Below are 26,704 nucleotides of genomic sequence, written 5' to 3' on the forward strand. Positions count from 1 at the left end.
TTCCCTCTTGATGGCTGTCTAGTGTGATGTCACCCTCCCTTCGGTCCTGTGTGTCTGGACCAACAACACAGCTATGAATGTGGAGGATAATGGTGGTTTGCTTGGATGGCCATCATCCACCTGGGCTTAGGTCTATGTATTAATATCTAGTTCACAGTCTCCCCGGCTGCCCCCTTACCTTCTTGTTTCCTCCACCAGGAACATGGGTAATGTTATCCAGGGAACCAATCTTTGATTGAACTTTCTCCTTGAAGTCCAGTTTCTCAGATTTAACTTCCACCTGGCCACCACCTGTGACAATATACACAGCCAGTATCACCTAGGCATCTTTTTCAGGCTACTAGTTGTGCTTACAGTCTACACTGCAGGGAGATAGGGAGGACTCACAGGTAAAGACCCATTATAACCAAAGATTTTAAATATAATGAAGTGACATTTAAACTATTGCCTATTAACTTGAAGGAGCTGTTTACAAACTGTCTCTGACAAAGGAGACTTATTAGTAGACCCAACTTTTGTATGATTAAGGCTCATCATTAATGGTTCAAACACCTGCCAACATGTAGTTTCGGGACAGCTTCTTGTTCTTAAGAGGAGGAGATCTATATTCCCAACAGCTCAGCCCTGTTGACATTATCTACAAAGAATGGAATTGCTCAGCATTGTGGCAACTGCCTGGAATCCCTTGTTCCTGGGGGAGGGACAGGCTACTGGCTTGTTTTAACTTGTGAGTTTTGAGTCTTAGGGGAGCTAACCCTGATGAACTCAAGTTGGCACTAATATGGGAAGCCCCTGGGAAGGGGGGGCTTGATTGCTTAACTGGCTCAGCTCAGAAACAGGGCAGGTCAAAGCTTCCCTGCCCATCAGCAGTGGGTAGCATCTGGGAGTGGTCACTGTACTTCCAGTTCTCAAAACTGGAGGGAGAGATCCAGTTCTCAAAAAAAAATTTAAAAATGGGAAATTAAGCATCCCAAAATAAATTTTAGCCCCGTCCAAGTCAAATCATGAGACATTCTAAGAGGGTCATGTCAAATTCCTGTCTAGTCTTCCAAATCTGACATTCTCATAAGACTATGGTTCCCAGTCTCCATATCCTGTGGAAAGCAATTATTCAATTAAAACAGAAAAGCAGCAATTGTGGGAGCTTGGTCATGGGGATCTGGACCATTATCATTCATAAAGCAGGAATATTAAGAATTCAAGGAGAATGCCATTTGTGGAATAGTTGTCATGATAGACATTCAATTCTGGCAAAGGTCCAAGAATAGGCAAGAACAATGGACAGTCTCCACTGTGCTGTGTGGGGGTCCTTCTGTTCCAAAGGTCTTCTTGCCTTGTTAGACTCTTTGGGCTGCATGGGGCATTTTGGTCACTTGGTTTCTTGATATTAAATGCCGAAATATTACAATATGTTGACACAGGAAGCCCTTAGTGAGCACTTGTTGAATGTGCTAAGGGCTCAAACCAAGACAAAAATATTTGGAATGAGGACTATAAGGAGACTTCTGAGATAGGGGGAGTGATCATCCAAGATCATTGGGGACAATAGTGATGTCAGGGCAAGTGCTTTCCAGCATCATGCAAAGTCACATCATCCCCGTCCTGGGCCCTAGGCCCCCCAGGATAAATCTGGGCCACTAGCCCCTCTCTAGTCTGGCATTGTGGGGGGGCACAAAAAGCAGCACTCCATGGATCTTGCTTTGAGAATCAGAGAGATTTCCTCCTCAAAAAAAAAAGAAAAAAAAAGATTTGCTTTTAACTTTGTCTTTTTTATTACTATCAATATATTTGGCTTATAGATCACCTTCATTTCTGAATATATCCTCTTCACATTTTTTCAAGGAAAGAAAGTTAAGAAAGCATCCAGGCAGACAAAATATATTTCACCTTTGATGATCCCTTGTTGGAAATAGGGCAAATTGGTGTCAACTACAGGGAATATTTGATTACCTAAAAAAGAGACTGTACCCAAGCACCCACAACACTGTTCAGGGAACTACCTGGTTTGTGATGGATGTTGCCCAATGATCCACACTTGGAAGTCACCTTGCTCAGATCCACTGGCTTGTATACTATTTGCACCTGGGAGCATGGAGAGAGGGAGAGGACAGGGGGGAGGGGAAGGAGAGGGGGGTGGGGGAAGGAGGAAGGGAAGGAGAGGAGGGGGGCAGGGGAAAGAGAGGGGGCAAAGGGGAGGGGAAGAAGGGGGGCAGGGAAGGAGAGGGGGGCGGGGGAAGGGACGGAGAGGGGGGAGGGGAAGGAGAGGGGGGAAAGGGGGAGAGGAAGGAGAGGGGGAAAGTTAGGAAAAGAAGAGGACAGTTAGAATGAAGGGAAGGGGAAGGTTAGAAAAAGGGATAGAAGGGAGAAGATTAAGGGTAGGGAAAGTAGATAGAAAACAAAATAAAAACAAAAACACAGGATTTTAAATTTGGCTCTAACAATAAAACATGGCTGTATAAACTCAGCCCCCTGCTGACTGACGGGGGGGGGGGGGGGCCGGGGGGGGGGAACAGGAGAAGGCACTGCAAGCACTAGTTTCCTCACGGGATGCGCGCGGGCACACACTGGGCTGCGGCTCCCCGGGAGGCCCGCGGGAGGCAGGTTAGGGGCGTTTGAAGGCCGCTCACTCAGTTCGGCTTCACCTGTGCAAGGGTCACCGCTCCTCCCCCAGAAGGCCCCTCCCTCTGACGCTAAGTTCAAGTTCCCGAAGGCTGGAACGAGAGAGGCTGTCAGTCAGTGCCGCCGGACACAAGGCTTTTCAGGAAGGTGAAAGGTCAGAGGGCCACTTTACAGCTGGAAGCCTCAGATGTGGAGTTTCTTCCCGCCCCTCCCCGAACGCCACAGCCGGCCCAGGCTGGCGCCGGAGACCTCAGCAGGGCAGGACGCAATCCGGCCAGGGCTCCCAAAGCTCGGCCTCCTGGGAGCCTCGGGGCGCGGGCGCGCGCGGAGACACATCGCAGAAGGGAGACACATCGCAGAAGCCCAGCTGGGGGTGAGACGGATCCGGGCCCGGGCTGACGGACTCCAAGGCTCCGCCGCACGCTCCGCAGCACCGACAGCGCCGTCGGGTGGCGCCCCCCTGCTCCGGAGGCCCGAAGGTGACCACCCCCCACCGAGGCAAACCTTTGACTAAGAGTCTCGTGGCCTGACGGGAGCACAGAATTCCCTTCCCTCCCCTCCCCTCCCCCCCTGCCGTGAAAGGCGCGCCCTGGTGGGCAGTAGGTCCTGACCTGCGGAAACAAACATTTAAAGTCCAGTCGGGGGCCGTTAATGCCCCGAGCGCTGGGGGAGCTGCCCCCGGAGAGCCTCTGCGGACGGCCGGCGGCCCCGGTTGGCTGGTAGTAAGCAGTAAGCAAGCGGTGGGATAAAGCTCGAGCCGGGGATGGCGAGCTGCGGGGACACACAGGGTTCTCTCCACCGTCTACCGACTGAGCGGGATCGGATCTGTGCGGAAAAAGGGGGTGTGGCGGCGTGTGATGGATTGAAATCCACGTACCGGAACTTGTTTAATCTCCATGAACTCGGCCACCCTAGGCTGAGATTTTGGAATATCCAGGGGGCAGGGGGGTCAAAGGAATCACATTAAGTCCTACAGGTGCTGGGGGAACCCCGCGGCTTCCGGAGCACGAGTCTTACCGGGACCCTGGCGGGGCTGGGCTCTTGGCTGGGACCTGAGCCTCTCTGTCAGAGGCCTGTTAAGCTGGTGTACCTCTTTTAATGAGGTGGTTCTGGCTGCTTAGTCGTGACCAGTTCTTCCCTAGGAACATGAGTTATGTACAACAAATATGGGGGGGCCTCCATATGAAAACCCTTTTGAGGGCCCACTTCACAATTTAGTAATTTTAATTCTTGTGGAACCAAAATCATCCCAACCTTTGATAAATTCCCACTGGATGGAGCCGCAAGTGCTTAGAATCTGCCTCATTTTGAAAGGCGATATACAAATGCAAAAAACAAAACCAAGTCCCACACTCAGAAACTCTCCTCGAAGGAGTTTATAATTGTCTCTGTGTGTGTGCTTGTGTGTGTTCATCTATAATATCGTATATTATCAGGGGAAATAACATATCCAAGTAAACAAATACAAAGGTAAAAGGGGAAACCCTAACCGTTGAGGGACCTGCCTTTCCCCATTTCTTCCATAAAGTATATGCAAAAAAAAAGTAGGGTCACTAGAAACTGGAGGCTAGGATAAAGAAACACCTCCTGTAGGAAGAGTGGCACCGAGCTGGGGATGCTCGGATGGTGGAGGTGACGAGGAGAGGCCCCCAGCACAGAACTCCAGACTTCGCAAAGGCGCGGAGACCAGATGGAATGTGGAGTGTAGGGAATGGTAAGTAGGTCAGCCTGGCTGGAACTAAAGCTTGTGTTGGGTTGGAATAGTGTGTATCGAGCCTGGGAGGGTGGAGCAAGAGTGTGAGGGGCTTTCAGGGCCAGGCAGAGGGTTTATGTTTTCTTCGGGAAGCAAGAAGGATCCCCTAGGGTTTATTGACCGGAGTGGGGGGTTTTCTTCACGAGATTGGGTCTGGGCTTTTTAGAATATAGCTTCAGAACAGTGTAAAGGAAGGGGGGAAAGAGTGAAGGCAGGAAGAACAATTATAGGGCTATTGTGCCAGTCCACATGAGAAATGACGAGGGTCTGTACCAGGATTGGAGGGAGGCCAGAGTGGTGAGGAAGAAGAGTCAGATAGGAGAGCTGATGGGAAGGGAGAATTGGCAGGGCTTGGGAATGGGCTGGATATATAGTGAGAGGAATCGAGGAAGATTCTTGGGCTCGAGGGAGCCAGAAGGAAGAAGAGCAGTGAGCCCCATTTTGGATGGCTTGGGTTTGAAGTGTCTTTGGAACATGGCAGGGGGGGGGACAGTGGGACCAGAACACAGGAGAGAGATCAGCAGCAGCCAGCATTTTTATAGCACCTGCTCTGCAGGGACAAATCCCATTTGTTCTTTGCAACAGCACTGGGAGAGGGAAGCTTTCTATTATGATCTCCGTTTTAATGGCTGAAGAACTTGAACCAGACCAAAGTTAAGTGAGTCTGGTCTGAGGCTGCAGAGCTAGTACCTGAGGCTCACATGAACCTTGTAGATCTGGGAGACATCTACTTCTGGGTCATTGATGACTGAGATAATTGAATTCCTGAGAACTGATAAGCTTCAATGACAGGGTTTAGACAAAGAAGAGGAAAGAATACAGGTCAGAGCTTTTGGGTACACCCCATTTTAGTCCTATTTTGGGACTAAAACAGAGGATGATGACCAAATAAAGGAAATCCAGAGGAAGAGCAGTATTACAAAAACCCAGAGAGGAGAAATTTTGGAGGAGGAACAGATGGTCAAGTGTCAAATGTCAAAGGCGGAGAGGTCAAGGAGGACAAGGACTTTCAGCAGACCGTGTCTGTCAATTAAAAAGGTCATTGATAACTTCAGAGAGGGGAGTTCAGGATAAGTGATGAGGGCAGAGGTCAGATCACTCACTACAGATGGAGAAGCAAATGAGAGAAGAGGGGCTGTAGACAAGGAGGCACAGAGAGCTTCTTTAGGTGTTCAATGGCTTAATGAAAGAGTTCTTACCTTTTTCTGAGTGGCACAGACCCCTGTGGCAGTCTGGGGAAGCCGACAAGACTCTTATCATGAAGTTTTTAAATGAATAAAATAAAATACATAAGATTACAAAGGAAAGTAATTAGTTTTTAACTAAATCAAATAGTTATATATATATATATATATATATCTCAAAAGGTTTATAAACTGGGTTAAGAACTTCTGGTTTGTGGGGACAACAACAAAGCTTTTCTAAGAGATGAGTCCTCTCTGGCCCAGGAAGGAGCCAATGGAGAAAGACAGATTGATGATTAGAGGGGGAAAGGGACGATGGAGGGGCAAGTTGGCAGAGAAAAGAGGGCGGTTTGGGATCAAAGGTACATCTTGGTGTAGAAGGGGGGTCTCCTCTACAGAATGGCATCAAGGAGAGAGAGGGGCTTAGGAGAGAGAAGATGAGGACTTCCTGGTGGAGGACAATAAATAAAGGATGAGGGAAGGATGCATTATAAGAGCTGGAGGAAGGGGTCTGGAGCAGGGGATGGGAGAATCCGAGAGTAAATCAAGGGGGGAAGAGTCCAAGCCTTGCCTGGTGGCAGGGAAGGCTCCATGAGCCCAGATGCCGGCCCGGTCGCAGTTAGTGAGATTTCCTCTAGCACCACTCGGCAGTGTGGCAGGAAAGGCCAGGGTGATTCCGAGTGGGTGAAAACACCATTTGAGACCAGTAAAATAACCAGGAAGCAGGGAGAACAGTGAAAGACTTCCACCCCCAAAAAGGCACCTGCACCAGCTGCAGAACAGCTGATACTTCTGGGGCCTGCAGAGGTGGAGAGACTCTCCCTCACATGCTTGAGGGCAACTGTTTGGCTCCTGAGGCTCCTCATGGGAGGGCTGGCTATGGTCTTGGGGGCATGGGGACCAGAAGGGACTTTCTCAAAGTCCCCTGAAAGGGGTCTGCTCAGACTCAAGGACCTGGGACCTTTGTGTAGGGTGCAGCCTTGGGATTGGCAGGTGGGCAATCATGGCTGCTTCCTTTGGGGACTGTTTCTTGATGCTGAAGCAGAGTTCATACAGGTTGTGATGGAGATCCCATACTTTGCTCTGTCTGAACTTTTTCTCTCCTATTCATCCTTTTTGCTCCAATGTTCTCGTGTGTATGCATGTGAAAGGCAGAGAAAAGTCTCTGTGTATACACATACACACACACCCAGCAATTTAGATTCAGCTTGACACCTCTATTCTCTACTTAATGGTTTATTTAACTGATTGTTCCTATCAGCATAAGTAACTATTAGACCACTGTAATAACTAGAGTGTCACCAGGATAATAGCAGTTGCAGTTGCAAAAGGCTTTTCAACTTTAGTTTGCAAAATAATTTTTTCACATGAATCTATGAGGTGAATTCGGTTTGCCCAAATTTCACTTTGGGGTTCCTCAGGCTCATTGCTTCAGAGTGCCCTGCTCCCCCTTAAAAAAACCCCAAATCCTTTCATGGGCTAATGGTGTCCAATAAAAACAACAAAACAAACCAGTACTTTGGAATGGAGATTTGGCTTAACAGAAATAACTTCTGACAACCATAATAACTCAAGGTCTCCCCTGCCCAAATCTTTACCTTTCAGAAGAAAGGACATATTAAAGGAAAAGAATCCAGGGTATCAAGAGTCCATCTATTCAAAAAGAAACTTCTGGAGAAACTGCTAAAGATTCAATCCAATCACTATGTTCAAAAAGTTATTACAAACTGCACCCCCTTTGACCTAGCAGTGTTACTACTGGGCTTATATTCCAAAGAATGTTTGTGGCAGCTCTCTTTGTAGTGGACAGAAACTAGAAACTGAATGGATGCCCAGCGATTGGAGAATGGCTGAATAAATTGTATATGAATGCTACGGAATGTTATTGTTCTGTAAGAAATGACCAGCAGGATGATTTCAGAAAGGCCTGGAGAGACTTACAGGAACTGATACAGGAACTGTGAAATGAGTAAGACCAGGAGATTGTTGTATACTTCAACAACAATACTATAAGATGATCAATTCTGATGGATGTGGCCATTTTCAACAATGAGATGAACCAAATCAGTTCCAATAGAGCAGTAATGAACTCAATCAGCTACACCCAGCGAAAGAACTCTGGGAGATGACTATAAACCATTACATAGAATTCCCAATCCCTCTATTTTTGTCCACCTGCATTTTTTATTTCCTTTACAGGCTAATTGTGCACTGTTTCAAAGTCTGATTCTTTTTGTACAGCAAAATAACTCTTTGGACATGTATACATATATTGTATTTAATTTATACTTTAACATATGTAACATGTATTGGTCAACCTGCCATCTGGGGGAGGGGGTGAGGGGAAGGAGGGGAAAAATTGGAACAAAAGGCTTGGCAATGGTCAATATTGTAAAATTAACCATGCATATATCTTGTAAATAAAAAACTGAAAAAAAAAAAATTCAATCCAATCCCTCAGATGTTCTTAATCTTGTAGAGAACTGATCAAATATTAGAATAATAATAGTAGAACTTATATAGCACTTTAAAAGTTTGTAATAACAATCACAGAAGCTTGATGCTCTTTTATCTTCTTCCCCATGTTAGAGATGAAACTGGGGAAGACACCAGGGAAGTGACTTGTCCAATGTCACACAGTTATGAGCAATTGTTTGAAGTCACATTTGAGCTTGGATCTTCTTGACTCCAGGTCCTGACCCCAGCCCTATCCACTGGGCCCTCTGGATGCTATAGCTCTAGAAATGAAAGGAATCTCATAGACCCTCTTTAGCCCATCTCTCTCATTCCCTGCAAGAACTCTAGTCACCAAGAAAAAAGGCAATCTTTTAAACTTATGAATCACTAAGGCAAGACCATGTCCTAACTGAGTGGATTTTTAACAAATGAAATCTGAATAAATCTTGATTAATTAGAAAATTCAGTGATCCCATACCTTCCATCCCTGGTGCTTGGCACATAAGCCTAGTGGTGGTTTTTGGGGGGGTCCAGACTCATGGTTTCAGAAGTATGAGAAATTCTGTTTATTGAAATTGTCTGCCAATACAGACTGGCAGCTCATCTGCAGCTTGGAATTTTAGTGAATTGCCTGGGACACTGAGAGGTTACCCAGGTGATGTGAATCAGAGTCAGTTCTTGAACTCATATTGTATAGCCTCCAAGGCCTACCCTCTACCCACAACGACAGGCTTCTTACTGAGAGCTATTAGCCATGTACCACCCGTAACATATATGTGCATGTGTAAGGGCACAGGGGGAATAGAGTGAGCAAGGCTCGTTTTTCTTTTAGCCTGAACAAGAAAAGCAGGGGGTGGTGGAGGCTGACTGGGAGAATGGGAATGGGGAGGGTGAAAGGGCGACAAGTAACTTGGAGCCCGGATGAGAAGTCTGGCTTAGGGAATACATAACTTGAAATATTTGGAGATGAGGCCTAATCCAGGTTTTAAGGTTGGGAAGAAAACAATGGAGACAGCAATAAACAGCTATTGTTGCTGGGGGTGGAAATCAGGAGAGGAACAAAGAGACAAAATTGGGGGTGTCACAACAGCCCTGGCTCTCCGTGCTCCAGCTGGCCCACACCCACAGGCTCCTGGCACTAAAGCTCTGTGGAGGGGACTTTTTCTTCCCCAACCCTGGGCAGTTGGCTTGATTTCCTGCTTGCTCTTTCCCTGAAATTGTGATGGGAATGTCTAGGTCAGAAGGAGGGAGGAAGAAAGGGAGAGAGAGACAGAGACAGAGAAAGAAACAACGAGACACAGAGAGAAAGAGAGGAAGAGAGAGGGAGAAAGACAGGAAGAGCGACAGAGGGAGAGGGAGAGAGAGAAAGGGAGAGAGTGAAGGACAAAGGGAGAGAGACAGAGACAGAGGGAAAGAAACAGGAAGAACAGAGGGAGAGGGAGAGAAAGGGAGAGAGTGAAGGAGAAAGAGAAAGGGAGAGAAAGAAGAGACAGAATGAGAGAGAAAGGAAGAGAATGAGAAATAGAGAAAGGAAGAGACAGAGAGGAAGGGAGGGAGAAAAGGAGAGACAGAGAGAAAAAAATGAGGGAAAGAAAATAAGACAGAGAAAGACAGAGACACAGAGGAAGAGAGACAGAATGAGAGAAAGGAAAAGAGTGAGGGAGAAATGGAGAAAGGGAGAGAAAGAGAGAGACAGAAAGACAGAGAAATAGAGGAAATGAGAGAAAGAGAAAATGAGAGAGACAAAGAGAAAGAGAGAAAAAGAGAGAGAGCAAAGAGAAGAAAGGAGAGAGATTAAGCAGAGACAGAGAATGAGAATGAACATGAACTTGTCAGCAGCTGGAGTCAGAGGGTAGGTAGCCTGGTGCCAGAAACCACTTCTCTTGCTGCTCCTCAGACCACCCTCTGGACCACCCATGGGGACAACTGCTGTGGGCCACCCAGAAGATTGCCCAACTCTGCAGACAAAATAATTCCAATTGAGGCTCACAATTTATAGGTGGTCAGAATTTCCCCAGCCTGTAGTCCTTCCATCAGGAAAAGTGTTTTCTGCTTGATAGTCATGGGAAGAAACAGTGGTTACCTGCCAAGGGACAGAATATAAAACCAAGAAGGGGGTTTGTCAGGCGGACAGTCCCTTATAAGGGTCAACCCACAATTATGAGGAGCAGTGGTCACCAGCCAACCTTGGTAAGAAGACTGTGAGCCCAAGGATCTTCGGTGATATTCCCAGACGTTTTGGGAACTGAAGCTTCTAATTTAAAAAAAAAAAAATTGTTCCTAACCCACAACCATATTTAGGGCATTACTTATTTTCCCTAGGAGTAAGAACAGGATGAATGGAGCAATCCATATTCTTTCAACTGGTTCCCCCTGGTGACTGGTTGTGGCTGCATGACAGGCTTCCAAAGCATTCAACCCTAAGTTCCGGCACCGAGCAAAACTCCTCGGACCATATGAGAATGGAGGCCTTGCCCATGGCCTGACCCTCTTCACTAGCCCAACTCAAGCTGACAAGAGCAGTCTTCTCCTGGATCTGCAGTCTGGCATGGATTCAGAGAGAAGGGAACTCCTTATATGTTCATCCAACACCTAAGCTAAGAGCCCCAAGTGTACACACTGGAGTCCATCAGGGACAGGCGATGGATTTTTGTTTTTTACACACTCTTTTCATCAAGCAGCAGAGGTTGAGGGAGATGGAGGGGGGATTGGGAAGTGAGAACAGATACTGGGGAGCAAGATTAGTAACAATGCCATGCAACAGCTGCTAGGTGCCGGGGGGGGGGGGGGGGGGGGGGGGGCATTTGGCCACAAGGAGGTTTCACCACGGGAAGTCAGCGGAAGGCAGTTGGGCAGGAGAGCAGTGGCAAGAATTAGTACTCTAGGCTGCCCTACAGAACAGAGGAGAGTTCTTAGGAGAGAAAACAGACTTGGGGGCTGGGGGAATCATGGGAGCCACAGTGGGTGGGCCCTCCTTGGGGAAAGCCCGGCCTGCAGGCCCCCAGGATGAGGCAGCTGGCCTTCCCACCAGCTGGAGCAGTCCAGAGACCAGAATCCAGTCTAATCCGTTCCGTCTCCAGAGAAGAGACCCGAGCCCCCAGTGCTGCACGGGCAGGGAGCCTGCGGAACACATGAACATTCACAAACCCGAAAAAGGAGGAAGGAGTGGCTCCCGCTCTTGTCCAACACGGACCTTTAAAGGAGCAAGGCTACCATGCTGCCCGGAGATGTCGGGGGATAGATCCTTAACCAGGGCCTTAACCAGAACAGGGACATCCAAAGAGCATCAAGATGCCAACTGCGGGGCACTCCTCTCGGGAAGCTGGGCAGGGCCCCCCAACAGTCCTCCTACATTCATATCTCAAAAGCTATGTCTGCATGGGTCAGTTTTCTTGGACTTCCATTGGGGCAGTTCTCTCCACCAGTGAAGGGGAACAACTGGCAAGCCCTGGATGCCCCTTCTCTCCTTGCAAAAGCAGTAAAAGGCAAAGCTGGCCAACAGTTGCTCTGTGCTTATGCCAAGGGAACAAGCGATTCATGGCTGCCCCAGCCAAAGCGTGAGACAAGGCTGACAAGGGGGGAGGGCAAGCTGAAACTCCACTGGCTCCTCATCCACATGCTACATTTGACAAAGGGATCCGCTCCCCACCCCTCCCCTCACTATAGTTACTCCTCAGGAAGAAGGTAAGGGGGAAATCCTTCCTCCTTAGGACTGACTGGGGGCTTAGGCCCAAGAAGGGCCCCTAGGGGCCCCTGCCTGAGCTGGTTCCTCGGCAATTGCTCTATGACGAGAGCTTTCTAGAGGCCCTTCATGGGTGAGAAATTAAATAGTTCTTAACATCACCAGCAAATACTTGCCAGGTGCCCTAGGCTGCTGAAAAGATCTGAGGGCCTGACATTCCGCTAGTTGAGTAATGCAGTTCATGGGCCAGATGAGCCCCCACTATTATTTCCAACCCTCCTATCCCAACTTTCTGGGTCAGTAGCATCACAATTTGCAATGATCACTGCAGCAAGGTCTGCTGGGAGTTTCTTAATTATGCTTTGAAAGTTGCATCTCTTTGCCTCATCTACCACTCAAAGGAGGGTAAATCTAAACTTCTAGGGGCAGCAGACATGACAGGGGCCAAGGAATCCCAAGGTCATAGATCCGGAGCTGGAAGGGACCAGTCCCAAACCCCTTGTTTTAAAGCTGAGGCCCAGAGCAGTCGGGTGACTTGACAGGATGGGGCAGGTCCAGGATTCGAATTTGGGTTCTTTTGACTCCAAACCCAATGTTTGCATTACCCTGGAAACCCCTTTGTCAGAAGTGGCTGAGGAGCCAGGAATTTGGATGTTGAGAAAACTTTCTCCTCTTTATTTAAACCTCACAGACACAGGGATTCAGAGATTCATGCTACTTCTAATAAACCATAGTAGGGTGCATTGAAGGGGTGCAGGTACTCACACTGCCTCCTCCTGGGACGTGTTTGATATTATCCTTTGAGCCACACTTGGACTGGACGTTGCTAAGATCCAGCTTCTTATTAAATATCTGCACCTTTGATAGCCAGAAAAGAAGATGAGTCACTCAGCACACAAGCATGGAGCCCCTCTGCCCTACAGTACTCAGCGCTCCCAAGATGGGACCAAGGAAAGGCGCACCAGGCCGGAGGGGGGCCCCCTAGGGGCCGGAGGCCGCTAATCCTCTGGCTCAGCCTGCTGCTTCTGGATGCACCGAGGAGACCTTGGTCAGATCCCACAGGAGCTGTCTGGAGGGGAGGGGGGGAATCTTTGAAAGGTGGTGCCCCCCATGCATCTAATGACAACCTGGAAAAGCATACACAGCAAGTAAGTGGTTAGAGGTGCCAGGTCCTCATCCTCAGCATGGAGGAGCTGTCCTGTGAAGACATTCATTGCTGGGGACTTCAAGGAGAGGGGATTTCACTTAAAAAAAAAAAAAAAAAAGGTAAAAAATCTGTATTTACAAAATTAAATATATTTTGAGGGGTGGGCAATCATAAACACTGTGAAAGAGGGCTGTGAAAAGGCAAGCTCATATATTTGAAACTGGGATTGATTTTATACACAACTTTTCAGAAAGTTGTGTATAAAGACAAACTACATAGATTTAGAGATAGAGGAGACCCTAGAGGTTATTTTGGTCCAGCAGCTTCACTCTTCAGACCCTGAGATCATGGTAGAAAGGGACTTCCCTAAGGTTATCCAGATAGTGGTATAGCTAGGACCCTCTCACTCCCAAACCAAACCTGTCCAAAATCCCATCCCCTACAAAGAAACCTACCTATATGTCATCTTTGCTTAGGGTAAAACAAACAGGATGGCATTTAAATGACAAGGATGGGATGGGCAGAATGAAAAGGGTATCCTTTTGAGAAGACAAATGGAGATGTGAAACTTTGTCAGGGAAAAAAACCAAGGTTTCCTTCCCAATATAGTATTAATGGTGAACTTTTTTTCCCCCCTGTATTCTATCTCTCATGTATTTTTAAAGAAATGAAGTTATTTTCCCTATCCTTCCTTTTTTTTTTTTCAATGAGTAGTGCCTCCCCACAACCTTCTCCCTTGCTGTATACTCCTTTCTCCTTAAGTACACATGGACCCATACATACAGATTACAGCAGTGGTCCTCAAACTTTTTAAATAGGGGCCAGTTCACAGTCTCTCAGACTGTTGGAGGGCCTGACTATAGTAAAAACAACAGCTCACACTTTGTCTCCGCCCCTCAGCCCATTTGCTGTAACCTGGCAGGCCCCATAAATGTTCTCAGCGGGCTGCATCTGGCCCACAGGCCATAATTTGAGAACCCCTGGATTACAGCAATATAGATGTAGGTTGAAAATATAATTTTTCTTATATTATAGTGAAATAATATCTGACCTTCATTTTGCATAAATGAAAATAAACGCTGACAGATTATGTCACTCACGGCCAAATGACTAATAAGCAGATGAATTAGGACTTAGAATCATAGTTCCTCCAACTTGGAAGGAACATCTGTCATGGACATAAGTAGAGGCTCACAATCACCTGGGCCTGGGAATATGCCTAGTACTTGACTCTAGGGTGGATAGGATAAATACCTCTGGTACTGGGTTGAACTCAGGCCCAAGTCCACTTTGCCATATGATTGTTGGTCCTGCATCCCTACTTAGCCACACACACTCCCTCACCCCACAAGGAAGACTTCTCAAACTCCAGGGTCTGGATGGGGGTCTGAGAGGATTCTAGAGGTAAAGCAAGCCAAAAGAGCTTCTACTACAGTTTAGAGCCTCTGGAGACTGCTGGTTTCTACATTTATGTATCCTTAAATAAATTCTAAGCAAGTAGACCAAGGAGGGCACATTCTATTTGTCAGGCTTCAAGAATTCTTTGAACTCACCAGCTGCGACCAAGACAACATTAGAAGGTGCCCAGGCCAATCTGTAACTTAACAGAAAGCTCCTCTACAATATCTACAAGACCATTAGTGGAGGGGAACCAGGGCTGTGCAGGGACCATCTAGAAAGGCTCCACAGAGCTGGCAATTAAATTTTCAGGGTGAGCATTCACACCTTGGAAATCTGCAAATGCTACTAAGAACTTGGTTTATTGTACCTGTTGACTGTTGAGACTCGAGAGATGTGGAAAATGTTAACAAATGAAGATTAAACTTTAAAGTGTGTTCTGCATACTTTTTTCCCCCTACTAGAGAGCTAGCTATTAAATGTTCACTAGCACACAGATGAAAGGAACTCCTTGTCTTCTGAGGAAGATTGCTCACTTTTTGGGACAGTTCTAATTGTTTCCTAATAGAAAATTTCAGAGCCTAACTCTGTACTCTACCTCTTTGTAACTTAAAAAGTCCCTTGTTGAAAATTAGAAGGGACCTTTAAGCCCAACTAGTCTAGCTTCCTCTGGAATAAGGAAATATGAAATAAGGAATATGAGCCCTGGAGAAGACCAGAATTTGAAGGCAAGTCTCTGGTTTTAATCAATGGTCCTTCTGCTGACTCACATCTTCTTACTGACAGGGATTTCCTGATGCAGTCCTTTTCAATTGTGAATCCAAGGGACTTGCTTTCTATTTAATTACTTAATTTACTTATTAAGTGGAATTTACTTTACTCAATTCAGCCTTTTTTTTTTTTTTTTTTTGAGCCTGAGTCTATCATCAAAAGCTTTAGTTGTCCCGCTAAGATTTTTGTCATTTACACATTGGAGAGGCATCCTCCTTGCCTTTATTCAAGTCATCCATAAGAGCAGAATTTTTCTGACTCCAAATCCTGTGCTCTTCCCACTACACTATTTGTGTGGTGTCTCTGATACTGGACGTGGAAATAACAGGATCATGGAAAATCCGGATGAGCTTTAAACCACAAAATCTCATAAAATCTGTTGTGATTCTGTTGTTGGAGGTACATACCAACAACTGTATTATACTGCATAGATGGAGGTGGGATGGGGGAAGAAGATTGAGGTTGAGCATAATTTGACATCAAATATAATTTTTTTTTAGTAATCTTTTATTAGTCAAGGATTATGTCTGTTCTTTCTCCACTGCCCTTAAAAATATTGACATAAAATTGTTTTTATGTTGCCTATGTTGTCTGTTCTCTTGCTTTCCCATATCCCATCCCGAGATTGATCTCTTATAGGAATTTAAAAGACTTTTTAAAAAAATTCAGTAAAACTGACTTGATGTCAACTAAGACTGATATTTTATACAGTGTTCTAAATTCAAAAACACATTTGGGAGGGAGGGATTGAGAGAGGGAGGTACATGCTCATATTTTTTTCTTTGGGGATAAGCTTTGTTCCATTGTCATCTTAGGGGTATTCATTTTTTTTGTTAATTAAAAAAAATTAGCACAGATTTATTTTCTCTCTCCTATTAGAAAAGAAAAAAGGGTAAAACTTGTAACAAATATACATGGCCAAGCAGAACAAATTTTGCATCAGCCATACCTGAAAACTATGTCTCAACCTGCACCCTGAACCTGTCACAATCTGGTTTAAAGCTGAACAGAAACCAGTTTGTAACATAAGGCGGCAAAATGGAGCTTTTACTAAAACCTTAAATTGGACTGATTGTTGGGGAGAGCTAATCATGTGTTTTAGAGAAGGAAATGGCAAGCCACTCCAGTATCTTTGCCAAGAAAACCCCATGGATCCATGGGGTCACAAAGAGACAGACAGGAGTGAATGACTGACTGAACAACAGCAACCATGAGTTCTTTTAATTGAAGTAATTTTTATCATGAATCACAGAATATCAGAACTCTCTTGGGAAATTAGTCTACGCCCTTCACTTGAAATAATAAGGGAGAATAATATGTGGCTTGCCCAAAGCCACTGGGCTGGAGAGAAGTTACTAGAACTCAAATTTCCTGGCTTTCCGCCTAGAATTTGCATTTCTCACTATAATAACACATCTCTCCTGGACCTATTCTCTATACTTCTATCTCTCGCTACTTAAGCAAACTGAGCAGACAGACATACTTTTGCTACAAAAATAGTATTCCTTAACACATCCAAATTAAAGCCCAGCTTCTTACTCTTGGCCAGTGTCAAATTACAGAATCACAGAGCTGGAGGGATCCACACAGGCAGTCTCATCCAACCCAGTCCTGAAACAAGACCCTCATCCTCCACCCATACAACAACTACAACAGAGCACCAGCAACAACAACAACATACCTGACGTTTTCCCAAGCAATCTTTGCTTTTAAAGACTTCTCCTGGGGGAGGGGGAAGTGTGGAAACCACTACATTCCAAAGTAACCTATTATTATATTTTTGGACAACTTTAACCATTAGGAGCTTTATTCTAACATCCGCATAGCTTTGCAGTAGGAATTTTCAAGAACAAATGTTTAGATACTCACTTTTGAAATTAGTTGAATAGCTGATTCTAGATTCACAGATTGTTAGAAGTGCTCTTAGAGACCATTTAATCCAACCATCTCATTTTAAGTACAAGGTCATAGATAACAGTTAATCAAGCAAGGATATGAACTAGCTCCTGGCTCCTATTTCAGTGCTTATTATCTTCCTACCAGATCTTCCTATTTATACCACCCTTATACTTTAAGGTATTCTAGATGAAAAAAAAAATTTTAATGTGGGATTGATTTTTTATTTTTAAGTGACAGGCATGTCAGTTTTAAAGATACTTCTGAATTTACAGAAAGAATAAAGTAGGGCAACACATGAATTAGAAAAGATGAAGTCTGGGGCTTAAAGGAATTTTCATTCTAGATAAGCTATCCAAATATCTGTGGAATGGTCTTATCTTGGGAGGAAGTGAATTCCCTTATCACTGGAGATCTTCCAGGCTGGGATTTTATGAAGGGGTTTCCTGCTCAGATGTGTGGGCTGAATTGGATAACTTCTGATGTCCTTTCCAACTTTCCATGGTTCCATGGCTGTTTGGGCTTCTGCTTCTGCTGGCTAGTCTAATTGAACTACCCCTGTCAAGACGTCCATCTAAGCCTGCTTGCTTAGTTTTTGTGATGACAGTTACTGCTGAGATGTCCTCTCTTTTCCCAGGGAGTCTGTCTAGCCTTGGAATTCCAGCCATCTCGAGGCCAGCGGAGGCCCTCCCTGACAAAGCCTAGCTTCTAGCCCCCCGCCTGATTTTGCTTCCTCCGGTTCATGTCTCAGCCCGTATCTTCCAGGGCTATAGCTTGAATTAGGTCTTGCTAGCTCTTGTCCAGTCTCACCATTTGGCCACAGAAGTCCAACCAGCTGAAGTCATTTTCTCCCATAAGGGTTGATATCTTGGAAATCCTTGGCCATCTTTTTTTGTTCCACTTTTCTTTAATCTACTCATCTTTCACAAAACCGTTAATAACGTGGTGCTGCCTCTGATCGCTGGACCGATTTTCAAAATCATTTGGCAGCAAGGTCAAACCTGGGGCTGGGAGGGTAGGTTGCACTTTTACACTGTGCACACGTTCTCGAGCGGACGTAATGAAGATTACAGCCAGTCAGCAGCCAGCGGCGGCGGCGCGGGAAGGGCGCTGAGTCTGGGATCGGGAGGGCCTGACTTTAAATCCAGCTTCAGATGCTTATTAGCCGAATGACCATGGATAAATGACCATGGATAAATCACCCTCTTTATCTTAATTTCCTCCTCTGTAAAATGAGCAGGAGAAGAAAACCCCAGGTGGCCTCACAGGGGGCAGGGTCTGAAACAAGTCAACAACACGCCGCGGCCGGTGCCCTAGTCCTATCACACCTCGTCCCGTCGCAGCCACTCTCAGCAGGTAAGTCAGGAGAGAAAAGACGCCTCCCTCTCTCTCTCACCGACTCATTAGACAAAACCCCAATTTGCAAACAACTACTAACTTTTATCAAAACATTATTCCCCGAGTGCCTTAAAAACCAGTCAAGTCACAGAAAAGTCAGCTTGTATATTTCAGAACTTTAAAGTCCCATGCAAAGTGAAGTATAACGAGAGTCTAAAAAACCAGAGCGCCCAAGGTCGCGAGGCCCTCGGTTGTCTACTTCTTCCTATTCTACCCGGGTACTTTTGTGACTGCTTTGTCTGGTTGCGTTTCCCACTGCGCTCTCCACAGCTTCCAGGGGTGGGGGGCAGGGCAGAGGGAGAGAAGAAGGGGATAAAAGTGGACATACATCACTGAGTTGTATGAAAGCGTTGGTTAGAAGCCTTTTTTTTTTTTTTTTAAACTTGGGCGGTCCATCCATGAAAAAAACAATCAATTGAGGACTCTCCCCTCCCCCCAAGTAAAACTCCCATGCCCCAAACAGCTTTCGTTAATTTTCTTTTGGAGAAAACACAAAATGTCCTGCTCTCTCTCTCTCTTTGTAAATAGCGCAAACTAATTATGGGAGCCATAACTCAGTCTGATGTCAGAGGGCAAGAGGAGGGAGTTAAGAGAAAGACAAAGACACAAACGGACAAAGATGCAGACACGCCCATGGAGGGAAACTTTCGCGGAGTCACACCGCCATCTTGTGGCCCGCCAGGACGTTGCCATCGAGGACTTTTTTCCCCCGCGGGGATGGATCTCCTCTAGTGATGGCCCTGGGGCGGAGAGCCGCGGCCGGAGCCCGGCCTCCCCGGGAGCTCCCAACGGCTCTTTCCGCTGGCTGAATACGGAAGAGCCCGCGAGTGGCGGACGGCTTCGTTATTTCTTTGCTCACCCTTTCTGTGACCGCTCCCCTGCGATGCCAACCTGGTTCTCGGCCTGGTCTCCTGTCAGTGCTGTTTTGCAGCCTCGGAGGCTGTTACGTTTCATAAGTCCCTCAAGGGGCTCATCATTCTCCAGGCGCCCTGCTGCGGAGTCTGTACTTTTTTTGCCCGACATCCACCTTGATGAATTCACAGATTAGCGGATACTACACAAGCTCCAAAGCAACCCCAAACGGGCCAAGTCTCCACGCGGTGACCTTCCTCCTCACCGCCAGGGGGCGGCTCCCGTGCAGCCGTACCGGACCGCACCTGCTCTTCCCCCCAGTGTGGAATTCTACCTCCCCTCCCTTCTCCCCTCCCTTCCGCCAGCCTTTTCTTTCTCCTTCAACCCCTTCGAGGATTCACTTGCCTCCTCACCACATTTTACTAAGATGATCAGCCTTTACAATAACCCGGCCAACGACCTCCCTTTCCCCTCTCCACTCCTTCCTTCACCCCGCCCAGCGGGCTCTGAGCTCTATTTCATCTTCCTTCCCTCCTTTCTGGGACGGGGAGAAGGAATAAGCATTTATTAAGAACCTATGATAAGCAGTTATTAAGCACCTATGACAACATTTATTAAGCACCTATGATAAGCATTTATTAAGCCCCGATGATGCCAAGTGCTTTTGAAAATATCTATATCATCTCATTTGATCCTCACAACCATTAACACCATTTTACAGCAAAGGGAACTGAGGCAGAGAGCGCTTAAATGACTGTCCCAGCATGAAACAGATAGGGGCTGTCTGAGGCTGTTTGGGATTCCGGGCCCAGCCCTCTGGCTGCCTCCAACACTATTTCTCCATCTTACCGAAGCTAGGTGAGAAAGCGTAAGCCCAGGAACCTGAGACGACTGCCAAAAGGGGCTTGGCCAACGAAAGACCCCCGTCTTCTGACTTTAAATCCAGCCCTCTCTTTTGACATCACCCATTCCTGACCTAGAGATCCGCCATCTGCATTCGCTGCCAAACCATTTTTGTTCTCTAAGAATCCACGTGGCCCCGACCAGGTCTTGGTGAAAGTCGATGGGGGGTGGGCAGAGCCCGTCGGCTTCTGGCCCCCAGCAGCTCTCGGCATGGAGGACGCTAGCAGCGCTTGCTTCTGGCACATTCATAATGACGGAACCCCCCACGGACGGTCTGTCACGCAGAGAGGGGCCTCTCATTAAGGCCTGTGCCTTCCGACCGCCCCTCCCAGCGAGGACGCATGTGGCGTCCGCGAGAACACGGTCCTAAGCGAGGAAGGACGTCGGGACTTCCTCCTCTCCCTCGCTTTTGCATCTGTCCGGGTCTGCCGCAGGTGAAGGAGAGAAGCCTCGGCGGCCCTGAGGCTCTGAGGGCACGGTAATGCCCCAGGGCAGCGGGCTTTTTTCAGTCAGTGCAGAACTGATTCCCATTAGAAACAAGCAGCACGTTTTAGACCCAGGCTAGGAAAAGTGACTGGCAGGGATGTCAGGGCTGGCCGAAACGATGCCAAATTTTGAGCCCATTTCGGAGCCAAGGTCGCTTAGGAGAGAGTATGACCCAGAGGCATTGAGGGAAATGCAGCTAGAAATGTTCTCGCTGTATCTTTGAAGTGAGCAGCTCTAAGAAAAAGTTAGCTGACAGTTAAGTGTTTAATTGGATCCGGGGCGCTGTTAGGCTCCCCTGCAAGTGGGCAGCCAGGGGGGAAGCCAACCCAACCTTTCCGAGTGCTCCTTGGAACTCGGCGGGGACATGGAGCCTGCCCGACCCTGGGAGAGGCAGAAGGAGCGTGCACCATCCCACACTCCCATCATCTGTTTCAGAGTGTCTCTGCCTGTTTCTATTCCTGGGAATAGCTAGTTTTTCTTGTCCTTTGGGGAAAAGAGTTGGAATCCTGCTCTGCCTGCAGGATATTCATATTATGAAAGCAGATTAAACTGTCCGCCCTCTTTAAGAAGTAATAAAAAAAATATCTGAAGGTTTTGGATTAACATGGAAGAGAAATATTATCAGTCTTCAACCATCAATTTGGAAACTGCATCCTTCTCTTTGAACACTTCATGGAGTAACAACACACATCTCCATCTCCCGGGCTGCAATCGGGCCCAGAGCATCCAGATACCATAATGTGATGGAATTCTTCCTCACTGGAGACTTGCAGTTCAGAATTTTCTAGCACAACGGCTAGCCCTGAGCCACAGGTTGGCAGCTGGGCCTGCAGAGGGAAACTCTCAGTGGGAGAACTTGGCCCCAGGCCTTCCACGAGGGTGGTCTTTTGTGGCTTCAGAGGCCATGCAGCTGCTCTGGGCTGATGGAGGGTGAGATAATTAGGCTGAGGTTGGCCAGATCTTCTAAGTGGGCCTCTCAAATACCCATGGTCTGTGAGGAAAAATTCTGTGGGCTGCCTAGAAACAAAAACTCCTCTCAAGACCGGAAGGGAGGCAGGTGCACATTCGAGGGAGGTGGATGTGGCTTTGGGTACCTGGAAAATACTGGAAGAATTAAGACTCCCAAGGGTTCTGAGATGGCCTTTCATATGCTTTGAATTTTAAAGAGCCAGCCATCAGAGTAATAAGGACAGAAACACTCCATCTCGCAGGCAGTCTCCAATGAGCTGCAGGAGGATTCTTTGGCACTAAAGTTCCCAGGGCTGGGGCTGGTCTTGAGCTGCAGCATGAACTGGGTCACTTGTTTTTGCCTAATATTGCAACAATGATCAGAGACTGGAGAAGGAAATCAGGGGCCCAGTTAAAAAAAAAAAAGCCAAAAAAGAGGCAAGGAAAAAAAGCACTGCAATTAAAAATAGTGCCTTTTCATTTAAAGGGAAGGGAATTTTGGGCAAAAGAGGAAACAGAAAAGTGTTTTTTGTTATTATTTCCATGTAGTCTTCTGGTTCCTGCCTGGCTTGATATGACAAAAAACTGTGCTCCAAAGGTATTTAGGGGAGGTAGTTTTGCAATGTGTCCAAAGCTAGGCAGGAATGTATTTTTGCATATCAGGTCTTCCTATGCACAAATCTCAGAGATTGAGACCTTTTCTATTTCCCCTGCTTTGACAGTCAGGTGATTGACTGGTTGCTATTATTTCCTTGCTTTCCTCTTCCATTATTTCCTCATCTTTATCATCATCATCAGTAAGTATAGGAGCATTTTTAATGAGGGGGGAAAAAAAGGGAATAGAGATTTATTTATTTATTTTTTTTGTACAAGAGGTAATAGGAGAGCCTTTGTTTCTGCTTAATTATATCAATAAAAGTGGTGAAACCCTGGAAATGAGACAGGAGCAAAGGCCAAAGGAAATGCACCAATTAATACACATGATGTACATTATCTTATTTGATCCTCACAACAACCTGTGAGGTAAGTGCTATTATTATCCTCATTTCCCTGGGGAAACTGAGGCTGAAAGAGGTTAAGGGACTTAACCTGGAAGTCACACAGCTAGGAAGTGTCTGAGACAAGATTAAAACTCAGATTTTCTTGGCTTCTAGGACAGCCCTCAGTCACTCTTCCATCTAGAGTCCAAACTAGGTCCAGATACTAATTCCCTTCTCCTTTGAGAGATCATAGAATTCACCATACAGGCCTCTGGATAAAAAAACAAAAACAAAAACAAAAACAAAATTAAAACCAGAGCACCTTGATCCTTGTTGCTTAGATAGTCAAGGACCGAACAGTACAGGAATGATCTTCAATAAAACTGAGGATCTTCAACCTTTTAGAGAGCAGCTTGAGCCTCAAAGCCTGAGATGAAGATGATGGAGAGACCCGCTCCCTCTGGCCCACACCTCAAGGGCTGCCTGCTGTTGGGTCATCTTGTCTTGTTAGGTGATCTTCTCAATCAATAATTACAAGGTCCATGGGACTACACAGGGGATAAAAGTTGAGAGTTGCCTGACACAATCAGGAATTCCCTCTGATCAGACATGAGTTGTGACCTGAACCTAACTGAACAAGGTGAAAAAAGCCCTTTTGGGAAACTGGCTGGGATGATGTAGGTAACAAAGCCCAGAATTCATTAAGTGCCTCCTGAGCACAAGCACTGCAGTCTCAGTTTGTCTCACTCTGCTGATCTAGAAGCTGGCTGGCTAGTAATCAGGTCCAGTCCAAGCCAGAGGGATTGACCCCAGGCTCGGGGAAATGTTGTCCCAATTCCCTGGTCTGAAAGGGAGCTTTCTTCTGATAGATCACTTCTACTACTCACATCCGAATCCAACCTTTCTCCTCTTTTCCCTCTTTGGTCTAGAATCCAACATGTGGAATTATAGCAACAACAATTCTAGCACCCTAAAGATTTTTTCAAAAGCTTTCCTGACAACAACCCTATGAGGTACGCCAGTGTGACACCCCCCCTTTTACAGAAGAGGGAGTCAGGGATCAGAAGGCCATAGATATTTGACCATGGTGGTCAGCTGGGGTTCAGCTCCTCATAGACTAACATCCTACTGACCTCTGCACCAAAAACTCGCCGCTCCAGAACTCACAAAATATAGCAGAACAGTGCCTATTTTAGATGATACAACCATGAGGTAATACCTGGGTTTGAACATTATAATTAAGTCAATTATTACTTCACACCAGGAACCAAACTATCACATTATGAACAGGCCAGCTCCCAGACCAGTTGAGGAACTCCTGGGGATCACCGCACACGACTTATAGATTGCTGCATTCTCTTATAACATCAACTCAATAATCCTACAGCAGGAATCTTAGTGGATCTTTTAAGGGCGGCCTCGCTACTCTGGGTGGAGAACAGCACTCAGCTTATCAATGTCACCTGCAGCCCCTTCCTAGAGGATGTTAGGAAATTCCATGTTAACACAGCCCCCTTTCCTGGATATCCATCACAGAAATGGCTGTAACAGTAGTTCTTGTGATTGGAGAAGAAAGTCTTGGGAACCTAGTAGGCCAAAGCAGCTGCCAAGCTTGTGGGTGGCTGAGAATATCCCGGCCCGTCACTTCTCCATTCTGGAGGAGGATACTGGGAATTTTGAAACTCCAGCTGGCCAATAACCCACCAGAGTTCGCTGTGATCCCTTACCTTTCCACCTCCTGGCTGATGTTTTAAGTTTTCAGTGGACCCAATCTTGGACCTGACATTTTTCAAGTCTGGCATAGGAACTGTAGAAGTCTGAAGGCGACTCTTGGCTGAAGACGGGGACTTGGGTGGTGTACGGACTACAGCCACCTTTTTCGGCTCCCTGATGGGGGGTGTGGGCAGAGAGGGTGTACGAGACCGGCTACCAGGAGTGCCTGGGGAACCTGGGCTGCTGTAGCCACTTCGGTCTCCAGATTTTGTTGATTCACCTAAGAAGGGAAGAAAGAAGAATGTCCATGGATTTACTTATAATCTTTTGATATTAATAGCATCCAACCAGCTTCTCCAAGGTACCACCTAGGATGGTTCCTGCCCATGCTTGGGACAGTAAATCTAATGCACATTTGTGAATGAAGTCATATGGGTCCTTTTTTTTTTTTTTTTTCTGAGACAATTGGGGTTAAGTGACTTGCTCAGGGTCACACAGCTAGGAAGTGCTAAGTGTCTGGGGTGGTAGGATTTGAACTTAGGTCCTCTTGACTTCAGGGCTGGTGCTCTATCCACTGCATCACCTAGCTGCCCCTTAAGGGTCCAATTTCACTCATCTGATGAGCAATCCCAACTTAGCTACTGCCCCCATCACATGATATCAGCAGATACTGGTTACAAGAAGGTACTGAATCTACAAACTACTTAAAATTAGCTTATCTGAAACAAGGTGAGGCAACATAGCATAGTGCAAAGAACCCTGGATCTGGAGACCAACTGCCCTCCTTGGCTATTTATTACCTGTGAGATCTGGGGCAAATCCCCTCCCCACTCTGGGCCTTGGTTTTCTCATCTGATTAGGAAAGAAGTTGGGAGTAGATGCCCTCTTAAAAAAAAAAAAGTTGTTCTTCAGTCATGTCTCTTTGTTACCCTTTTTAGGGTTTTCTTGGCAAAGATACTGGAGGTTCGCCATTTTTTTCTCCAGCTCATTTTATAGATGAAACTGAAGTAGACAGAAGTTTGACACTAAGTGCTTTGCCCAAATTCACAAAGACTAGTAAGAGCCTGAGGTTGAATTTGAATTCAACTTGGTTCCTGACTGAGGGCCCAGCTGCCCTTTTGTAGGCTCCTGTCAAGCTGACTTTCAGATTTCTTTGGAATGGACTCCATGCCAACCCTTCCCTCCCCCTTCTGCCAGGGAATATCTAGAATTCATTAATTTACAGAAGTAACTAATTATGAGGTAATTATTAAAGTCCAGTTTTGCTTTTTTTAATAGTCTGAGGGCCCTCGGCCAGAGAGTTGTCCCAACAGTTAGAAAAGAAGGTCCAGCATAGTACAGCAAGTGGTTAGCCATTGGATGGAGGGATTATTTAATGCATTCATCCAAGCCTATCTTCAGGGCTGGGCCGAGCAATAGAAACTGCCCAAAGTCCAAGTCACTTTCCTTTGCACACCAGTTGTACTTACAAAGAGTTGGGGGTCCCTGTCCTTTGGTTAAGCAAAACTATGATCCCATTGTACACACACTTGTTTTAGAGACCTTTCACACAGTTCTGTCACCCTTCAATTTCACTCTTTACTCTTCCAGTCCCAATTCTCCACTAATTAGTTAATAATCTACAAACTTAGATCACCCAGAACTATGGGGTGTGTGTGGGGAAGATTTGGAACAGCTAAGGACCTTAGGCTATGAATTCCTTTATAAAGCGAAAACTGGCAGCTAATTTTTCCAACTTGTTTTCCTTTAAAGTTTGGACTTTGATCTATGCTGCATTTTCAAAAATTCAGGACACACCTGCAGCCGAGCCCAGCGGCTTGATGAGTTGGGAATTCTCTTGTTTTCTGATGTAGAATCTGAGGAAGAGACCATTAACAGAGAGTCCTGGCCGTGGGGGATCTCTGCCCCAAGATGGGAATGGTGACTTTCTGGCTAGAGTTCTGCCCATCAGGTGGGGAGGCAGCCTTGCAGGCAAACAGCCCATCCAGCCCAGTCTGACAAGGACCCAGATCTGTGTGTGCTCTCTACACCCACCCTGGGGATAAACCCTGCCTGAGTGAAAAGGGAGGCATTAGGCTACAGTCAGAAAGAGTGGAGGTCTTGCCCTCAGAGGACCTGGGTTCAGATTTACCCATGTCACCTCTCCTCCCAGCTTAATAACCTCAGGTGGCTCCCTAGTACTTTCAGGACCAAATATAAACCCCCTGGTTTGCATCTTTCAAGCCCTTCATAACTGGCCCCCCCCTCCCTTTCCAATCTTCATATACTTTGTTCTCCTTATGCATCTTCTACAATTCAGGGACAATTCTTGTTTGAAAGTTTGAAAATGATACAGCAGCTAGTGGTGCAGTGGATAGAGCACCAGGTCTGGGGGGGATCTAAATTCAAATCTGGCTTAAAACACTAGCTGTAAAACCCCTAGCAAGTCACTTAACCCCGACAGCCTTGCCAAAACAACAAAAAAGAAACCCCCCCAAAGCTTGAAAATGACCTCTTTTCCCTTGTAGCTGCCTTGTG

The 26,704-nt window shown here is 46.4% G+C and overlaps 1 protein-coding gene across 18 annotated transcripts in view; it reads right to left on the reverse strand.

The window, feature by feature from the left end:
* Positions 1–26,704, reverse strand: part of MAPT (microtubule associated protein tau) — a 153,088-nt gene that overhangs the window by 15,824 nt on the left and 110,560 nt on the right. For 11 of the 18 annotated variants that reach the window (XM_074260984.1, XM_074260979.1, XM_074260981.1 and 8 more), the window contains 4 exons: positions 24,202–24,467; positions 12,461–12,553; positions 2,001–2,082; positions 179–291 (listed from right to left, as the gene is read on the reverse strand). In XM_074260984.1, coding sequence (XP_074117085.1) covers positions 179–291; positions 2,001–2,082; positions 12,461–12,553; positions 24,202–24,467 — 554 coding nt within the window. Of the gene's footprint in view, positions 1–178; positions 292–2,000; positions 2,083–8,076; positions 8,295–10,003; positions 10,097–12,460; positions 12,554–24,201; positions 24,468–26,704 lie in introns of those variants that run through there. The other 7 variants (XM_074260993.1, XM_074260991.1, XM_074260982.1 and 4 more) reach the window with 3 other exon arrangements.

The sequence above is a fragment of the Sminthopsis crassicaudata genome, chromosome 4, assembly GCF_048593235.1.
Source record: "Sminthopsis crassicaudata isolate SCR6 chromosome 4, ASM4859323v1, whole genome shotgun sequence".
NCBI lineage: Eukaryota > Metazoa > Chordata > Mammalia > Dasyuromorphia > Dasyuridae > Sminthopsis > Sminthopsis crassicaudata.